General features: G+C 38.2%; 2 protein-coding genes across 2 annotated transcripts in view; one reads left to right on the forward strand and one right to left on the reverse strand.

Moving 5' to 3' along the window:
- The window catches only part of LOC138027858 (tryptophan--tRNA ligase, cytoplasmic-like), a 32142-nt gene that overhangs the window by 13057 nt on the left and 10384 nt on the right, over positions 1–8701 (reverse strand). Inside the window, exons 5-6 of the mRNA XM_068875479.1 lie at positions 7245–7345; positions 5184–5296 (exon numbers count right to left, since the gene is read on the reverse strand). Coding sequence (XP_068731580.1) covers positions 5184–5296; positions 7245–7345 — 214 coding nt within the window. The remainder of the gene's footprint in view (positions 1–5183; positions 5297–7244; positions 7346–8701) is intronic.
- On the forward strand, positions 2829–4567 carry LOC138026858 (uncharacterized). The gene has a single exon (XM_068874315.1). The coding sequence runs from the start codon at positions 2915–2917 to the stop codon at positions 4514–4516; it is 1602 nt and encodes a 533-aa protein (XP_068730416.1). The 5' UTR covers positions 2829–2914; the 3' UTR covers positions 4517–4567.

Raw genomic sequence — 8701 nt, forward strand, 5'->3', positions numbered from 1 at the left:
AAATAAAATAGCGATTCGTAATTGGCTAGCAGCGCGAACGTGACTCGATTCAGGACACAACTTTGTTGGAAGAGCGGCAAAACACTGCAACATTGTTGCCTCGAGCAGAATTGTTGGTCGCAATGTTTGATCAAAAGCAAACTCCATCCAACACTTCATCGAACAAAAAATGTTGGACGAACATCATCCAACATGGGTGGCCAAACGGTCGAACAATGTTGGATCGAGCAAAGTTGGAGGGTTGAATCCAACTTTGTTCGATAGTTTGGCCACGGCTTTAAGTTGCATGAACCGCTTCGACAAATAACTTACATGTAGATATCTAAGATGTACCGTACAGACCTGAGAATTGGAGAGGTGGAAATGGAAAATACATTTGTTTCATACAACAGTTCAAGTTCTTCGCCTTTCTCAGTGAACGGTTTCGAATTTTTCTAATTTTTGTTGTAGGTGTAACACAAAAAGACTGTCAGAATTCGTATCTGTGAAATTCTTAGATTTTTTGTCATAAGATAAATGTTTATTGTGTTTATTATGTGTAATATGCGCACGATCCTGTTATCCAGCTCTTAGCTGCAAGTGGGTCTGAATAAACAATTCTATCTATCTATCTATCTATCTATCTACTGTCGCGAATTAATTTTGGTATTTCTGTTGCACGGGCCAGACATGTTTAAGCATTGCCTTCGGCCTTTTATCAGCATCATAGTTTGGGTCACCTCGCAGCTCTTACAAGGTCTCACCTGATAGGAGACCACCCTTGAGGTTTAACAAAAGAACAAATAACAGAAACAATGGACCCTAGGCCTAAAACAAAAGGGCTGCAACTCTAACCTCTAGGGTCCATTGTTTCTGTTATTTGTTCTTTTGTTAAACCTCAAGGGTGGTCTCCAATCAGGTGAGACCTTGTAGGAGCTGCGAGGCTACCGCATAGTTTTAAGAAAACTATTAGAACAAAACTAATTGCAATTCTAGAAACTGAAAACTCTTATGCCGATATAGATACCTTAATTAGCAAGATGAAAAATTAAATTTTCAACTGAGGTTAAGTTCAGTCTGTAGTTTTCCTCTTTACATATTGTTCTTTTACCTAAACTGCTTTCTTCTCTTTTTCTCCTAAGTTCTTCTACTTTCTAAATATTTGAAAGCACAAAGAGTAATGTTTTCATGTTGTTGTTGTATGTGAAAAAAAAAATTGTCCACATCATTTCGTCTACAGTCTGGCTTGCCACGATTAGCTTCTCGCTATTTGCAAGCCAGCCTAGTAACAACTTAAATTGTTTCTTGTAAATAAATAAAACTTGAACTTGAATAAAGCGTGCATTTGAGCATCACATATAAGCATCTGAAGTCTCTTGAGGAGATGTTAACTTCAACACAAAGTAAATATTTATTTTTGACCAATCTTTGGCCTTCCTTCTTTGGCGCGATTAAGAAGCGATTGCTGCAGCTTTTTTTATCTTACAGGCCACACAACTGATTATGTTATGTCAGGAATGAGAATGAGGCTTAATTAAAGGCTAATTTCAAGACTTTTAAGGTCGGATGTTAACTGTCTCAGAATTGCTTTGTATTCGCACTGTATAATAACCTGGGAATTAAAAATGATAATACAACTTTAGTTAATTAGTTACATGCAATCTGTTTTTCACCTGAAAACTTTCTGGAGCCATTATCTTTCTCTCAGTAGAACCACTTCAGTGTTATTGGGAAGTGCATTTATTCAATATTTTGCTGCAAAAATGGTAAATGTGGATGTACTGTACTAAGTTTGCTATGGAATCAAATGCTTTTATTCCCTTTCATTTTTCTTAAAACTGTTCCTCCAAGTTGCACACATGGTTTGCTCTTGTGATAAGTTATGCTTCGTTGTGATTGAACTGTTTGGTACTGCCTGATGAATTATCATCATCACCATTACCAACAAGAAGGTCGCTAGTAGAATTCGCAACTAATCCTATGATTTGCATCATAAGGTATTGTTGGATTCACGCGACAATAATGCTGCTCCAATTTATTTAACTGATATGTATGATTTTTGTGATGTTAAACCCTGTCCCTCATTAAAAAATAATAATAAACAAAACCCTAACTTGTGCTATCAATTTTTGGTAGTTATTAAAAATAAATTCTCTTTCAGTTTTAAACACAGAAAAACAATGTTCATGTGTGTACACTGGCTTTTTGCATAATTTCCATTCAAATATTCCTTTTCTGTGTATACCTTTACACGCTAAATAAGCCTCCCCTTCAAAAAAAAAAAGGATTTAACACGAAACTCATGGAAAGTTAAATATTACAACTTTCTGTTATTTTTCTTTTAGTTTCTTTTTTTTAATTCTATTATTATTATAAATATGATTATTATTACATTTCTCATTATTATTATTTATCATTTATTATTATTCTTTATTATTATTATGATGATTATTATTAGCTAGCCATATTTACAAGACAACTACTCACAAAGTCGTACCACCCGTCTTTGTTGGAGGCATATACATCATGCAGGCTTATACCGCTCGACAAAGATCCGGGAATTCGTCCAATCGGTGTCGGAGAGGTTTTGAGACGGATAATAGGTAAAACTGTGTCCGTGTTCCTTAAAGAGGATATCAAGGATGCTGCGGGGCCCCTACAAGTTTGTGCAGGCCACAGCGCAGGGGCAGAGGCCGCGATACACGCCATGAGCCAGATTTTCGATGAGGAGGGGTCAGATGGAGTACTGTTGATCGATGCAAGTAATGCATTCAACCAAATGAACAGATCTGTAGCTTTGCACAACATTCAGATTTTATGCAAGGAAATGGCGCTTTATATAATAAACACCTACAGAAGCCCATCTAGACTTTTCATCTGTGGGGGAGGTGAAATACTCTCACAGGAGGGGACAACACAGGGCGACCCCCTTGCTATGGCTTGGTACTCGGTTAATACATCAATGATGATTTATTATTTGAGAGCACACTGCCCGAGGGTTAAACAAGCATGGCTCGCGGATGATTCGGCAGGCGGTGGAGTAATCACATCGCTTTACGATTGGTACAAGCTGTTGAGTCAGGAAGGAGAGAAGTTCGGTTACCTTGTGAATGGGTCAAAGAGTTGGCTTATAGTAAAGTCAGAGGAAGCTGCCGCAGAAGCAGCGAGAGTATTCGGTGATGAAGTTAATATCACTATTGAGGGTCAACGTCATCTAGGAGCGGTCATTGGATCACAAGAATACAAGGATATGTATTGTAAGGAGAAAGTGCGTGCATGGAAAGGGGAACTTGAAACACTATCAGAAATTGCTAAGAATCAGCCCCACGCAGCGTATATCGCTTTTACGAAGGGGTTCAAGTCCAAGTTTACTTATTTTCTTCGCACAATTGAGTCATTTGAGGACTATATCGACCCAGTCCAGGAGGTAATCGACGATCTACTACTTCCAACATTCTTTGGCCAGACAGAGCCCCTTCCCGACGAAGTGCGCCAACTCGCTACCTTGACAACGGCCCAAGGGGGACTAGGCGTGCCGGATCTGAGATCGGAAGCACCACAACAGTTTACCGCATCAGCATCAATCACAGCCGCACATGTAGACTCCATAACAACTCAGAGTACCATCATGATAACAGGCGAAAATTCCGTAGAGGAGCTGAAACGTCACCACCAGGCGCTAAAGGCCGAAAGGGAAAAGGCAAAAATGGAGTCGATTGACTCCACCCTCTCCCCTGATCTTCTTCGATTGGCCAATCAAGCAAGAGACAAAGGGGCCAGCTCTTGGCTTAACGCGATCCCCCTCAAAGATCAAGGTCTAGCTCTTAACAAGCAAGAATTCAGAGACTCTCTGCGGCTACGTTACAACTTGCCTCTCACCGACCTACCAGCCCAGTGCGTTTGTGGGGATAGATTCAATGTTGGCCACGCCCTCTCTTGTAAAAAAGGAGGGTTTGTGGCACAAAGGCATGATGGTGTACGAAACCTACTGACATCATTCATCACCAAAGTTTGTAAGAATGTGGAGGCGGAGCCACGCCTCTTACCTCTTGACAACGAACGGATGCATCTTAGAAGCGCAGTTACCAGCTCAGAGGCACGTTTAGACATCAAGGCGGGAGATTTCTGGTCTAGAGGAGTTACAGCATTTTTCGACGTCAGGGTCACGCATGTTAACTCCAAATGTAACCAGAGCAAGCCGACATCCGAAGTCTTTAAAGACCAAGAAGAGGAGAAAAAGCGGAAATATCAGCAACGAGTGCTTGAGGTCGAGATGGGATCCTTTACACCCTTGGTTTTCGGAACGAACGGTGGGATGGGAAATGAGTGCCAACGATTTCTTAAGCACTTAGCAGACAAGTTAGTACAGAAGGACGGTGAGCCCTATAACAACGTCATTAATTGGCTCAGAACTGTCATCTCATTTGAACTCTTAAGATCAGTACATGCGTGCGTAAGAGGGTCCCGAGTACCTTTCCGGAATATAGGAGACTCTCTTGACGATTGCCGGATTAATGTCGCCACCGCCGGCATTTAAATTTTTAATTTAATTTGAGTTTTATCATTATCATTATTATTATTATTATTTATTTTTACCAGATACATATAAGATTCAAGTTTGTATGAAAGAGTGCTCAATAAAGTTTGTTATTATTATTATTATTATTATTATTATTATTATTATGATTATTATTATTATTATTATTATTATTATTATTATTATTCCACGATCCCCAATTCTCAATCCCCAATCCTTGATCACCGATCCTCGATCCCCAACCCTTGATCCCCAATCCTCTATCCTAATTTTCCGGGTTAGAAAACCATTTGTATCTGATCAGGCACTAGTTAGGGATTACCATTTGAATACCCAGCCCACAAGTGAGGTTACCATTTGAATTAAAGTGGAAAATATAAATTTAGGAAAAGTGAAAAGGAATACTGTAAACAGCATAAATTCTATTAGGGAACAAGATTTCTACATTTTCAGTGCAAGATTATAGCTTGAAGAGATGACTACGAAACACAAGGAGAAAAGAAAATGAAAAGAAAAGGAAAGGGCATGCATAAAATAAAAGTTGCATTTTAAAAAGGTGTGAAAATGAGGTATTAGACATTATAGGTTGGGGTTAGCTGGACTAAAAATTTAAAAAAGTGAAAGAATTTACTGAACTACATGTATATGTAAATAATTGCAGTCTCACCTGATCTATTGCACAAGGAATAAGACACGGAACATCTTTTCTACTTCCAAATGTGTGTGGAAAAGAATGACTGAATGATGGTGCTGCTTGGATGGCTGGAAATGCTATTTTACCTGCAGTTGAAAGAAATCCTCTCAAAGTTGACTCTCTAGTATGAGTTCAATGACTTTTAGATTGAAGTTTTAGTTGAAGACACTTACATGTACTATTAATAACAATATTAGGGTTGAAAACTACTGTTAACAGTAAAACTGCAATGAACTGGAACTGGTTGAAATAAAATAATGTACATGAACCTGAAGTACAGAATGCCCTGCAGGAGTGAAGTGTAACAGTCTTAACAGAAAAAGTGCTTGTTACACTGTACTTCATGACAAATTCTTACAAGAAGACCTTCACATTTGGGTTAGAGGTTATAGGTTAGGGTTAGGGTTAGGGTTAGGGTTAAATCCAAGCCTTAAAAATAACTCTAACCTGAATGTACAATGTATTATTGAACAGAGAATAATTTAATATTGAGAATAAGTTATTGAGCCTACAATGCATCATTGAACAGGGGCGTTACTAAACACAGGAACGGAACGGAATGGAGCGGAATTTACCGGAATAAACCGGAATATGCCGGAATGAGGCGGAATGACACCGGAATGAGACGGAATGAACAAGAATGGTACCGGAACATACCAGAACGAGGCGGAATGACACCGAAATGAGGCGAAGTGTCACAAAAATAAAGTGGATTGAACCGAAATATGCCGGAACAAGGTGGAATGAGTCTGGAATTAAACCGAATGACACCGGAATCAGACGGAATAAACAAGAATGGCACTGGTATATACCGGAACGAGGCGGGATGATGACAGAATAAGGCAGAATAAACCAGGAGGACACCAGAATCAAGCTGATTAGCATGGACCGGGATGACAAGGAACAAAAAGTAATTTTTATCATTCTTGGCTGTGAATGAATAAGTGTTGCAGAATATAGAGACTGACAAAGAAAACACAGTTTACATTAACAAGGCTTGCATTACTGGCGATATGTTCTCACAATCCTTCATGTAAATATATTATCAACGATCAATCTTTTTTCTGTGCTTCTGACTTCTATCTTCAAACAAGGAAACACTGCGTTCAGGTTCGATGGCATTTAATATTGACAATCGGGAAGAGTAAAAGAGGCTTCCGGCCATATGCGCGAATCTATTTCCGTATATCTCCATCACATGAGGGTCATGGGAAGTAGGCAAGCAACAACGGTAATTAGTTTCTGGTTCGCTGAACTTGATTGTGATTGGTCAATACACAATTGACCTGTCAGAATGAAATAAAATGTTCACGGGTTTTCCGACTCGCACAATGAAAACCGCCTCCGAGATCCATAGACAAAAACAATAAGAATAACATTCTGTTTCTCTTGCTACTGTACTTGACACGACGGATATACCTGTCAAAGTTTTCTTGTGATCGAAGTGTTCCAAATGTTACAAAAGGCAAAAACACAACAAAAGCTGACTGAAACAACCGAAAATCGGCCAGCGCTAACTAAAACACCAAATGTTGGCATTTTCAGGTTCATTCTGGTATATTCCGCTTTCTTTGGGTGTCATTATGCCTCATTCCTGTGTCATTCTGGGTTGTTCCGGTATATTCCGGTACCATTCTTGTTCATTTCGTTTCATTCCGGTGTTATTCCACCTCATTCTGGTACATTCCGTTCCGTTCCTGTGTTTAGTAACGCCCATTGAACAGAGAATAAGTTTGACTAGTTCAGTGAATGTTAAGCAAACAGGTTTTCTAGAGCATTTTATTCACTTACAGTGTATTTATTAGCGGAGTAACCATATTTTTATACATGACTGTATTTATAAATAGCTTTTTTATTCAGACTTCATACTAAATTATTATAATTTTTAGTTTCTGACACATTGCATATAGGTCATACTGTATATGTACATGTATAGTGCCCTATATGTTAATTTTTTGAAGCATCTGTATGCTACAAACTGCTCAATTATATAATTATTATAGTAAAAATAATACTGTAACAAAATTACTTTACCAATGCAGGCACTCTCATCAAATCCAAATATGGCTTTTACTTGGTTATATGTCACACATCTTTGTATCTTGATGATGTTTTTGTAGAATTCTGAGCTGCTCCTGAAAGAGGCAAACAGATACATGAAAATGAGCAATACGGTGCCATGTAAAATATCTACATATAAGACATGTTTAAAGTAATAACCACCCTCTTGTGAAAAGTGTCAGCATGAAAAAAGTCAGTCTTATTTGGGCCCCCTCTTGGACAAGAATGGTGCTGGATGCCACTCAAGTTCAAAAGATTTAAAGGAACTCACTGGTTTCTCTCTCAAGCCATTGACATTGCCTTCATTTTCTTAGGCTTTAAGAGAATGCACTACATTACTAATTATTGAAATTGATTATTTTAGATGTGTACGCAAAATGGGAGAGAATGTTAAGTCTAATGAAGAACAACAAACTGAGAAATGTGTGATAGCCTAGTCAAATCGTGCAAAGGTTAATGGCTAAATGCATTGAAGAAATTAGAAAGAAGACTGAACACTATTGATCCATCTCTTGGACCCTAGCTGCCAATGATATACATGTAGATGACTACAGACCACCAGGGTTCCAAAAGCAAGTGATAGGGAGACATGTTAGAAAACAGCCAACATTTGCATCAGGAAATTCACCAGCATTAGAGTTGACAATTCAATCTCAGACATGATGCTAATTAAATTGCCCATAGGATTTAAAAGACAAATTCAAATCATAGTCAGCGATCCCAGCCCAAAATCCGTAAATTTGTAAAAAGGATGGAACCCAACAAAGTCAGCGAGGAACATCACCAACCAAATATCAGCAGAATTGTTCTTGGCATATTATATCCTCCTCAACTACAATTGGACAGGTTGCCATAATGATTAGACTGTCATTTGAACCCAAGTGAAAAAAAAGTTGTCGCATTTATTTTAGCAACACACATGAAGAAGGAATTGCCAGTACATTTTATTAGACTAAGTGCTTCTAGGTGAAGGAATCTGCTATCTTTATTCACAAGATGGATTTCTCAAGAGTACAGTAATCAAATGGTCATCTAGGGTTGAGAAAAGTAATGACACCTCTATAATCAAAAAGAAATGAAATCAAAGATTGATTTGATCAAAATAAATGCATGATGTTGCAAAAGCTTCTCAACACCACTGAACAAAGTGTATGTAATTCGTTTAAGAATACTCCCAGCATTAATTCACTCTTCCAACACTCACTCTTCTACTTCAATCAAATACTTGTACCATATTTTCTTGTAAGAATTACCAAAACCTTCATTCAAACAAAGGATTCCAAGTGCACTACATCCATTCGAACACAAGCTTTAGCTAAAAATTTCAATAATTAATTTTCAGGTAACAAATGGAACAGCATTTCCGTTTGGCTGCCTAAAACCAATCACATCAACAAGTACATGTATAATGCCCCAAAATATAAACACTG

Source organism: Montipora capricornis, chromosome 12 (genome assembly GCF_036669925.1).
Source record: "Montipora capricornis isolate CH-2021 chromosome 12, ASM3666992v2, whole genome shotgun sequence".
NCBI classification, from domain to species: Eukaryota; Metazoa; Cnidaria; class Anthozoa; order Scleractinia; family Acroporidae; genus Montipora; species Montipora capricornis.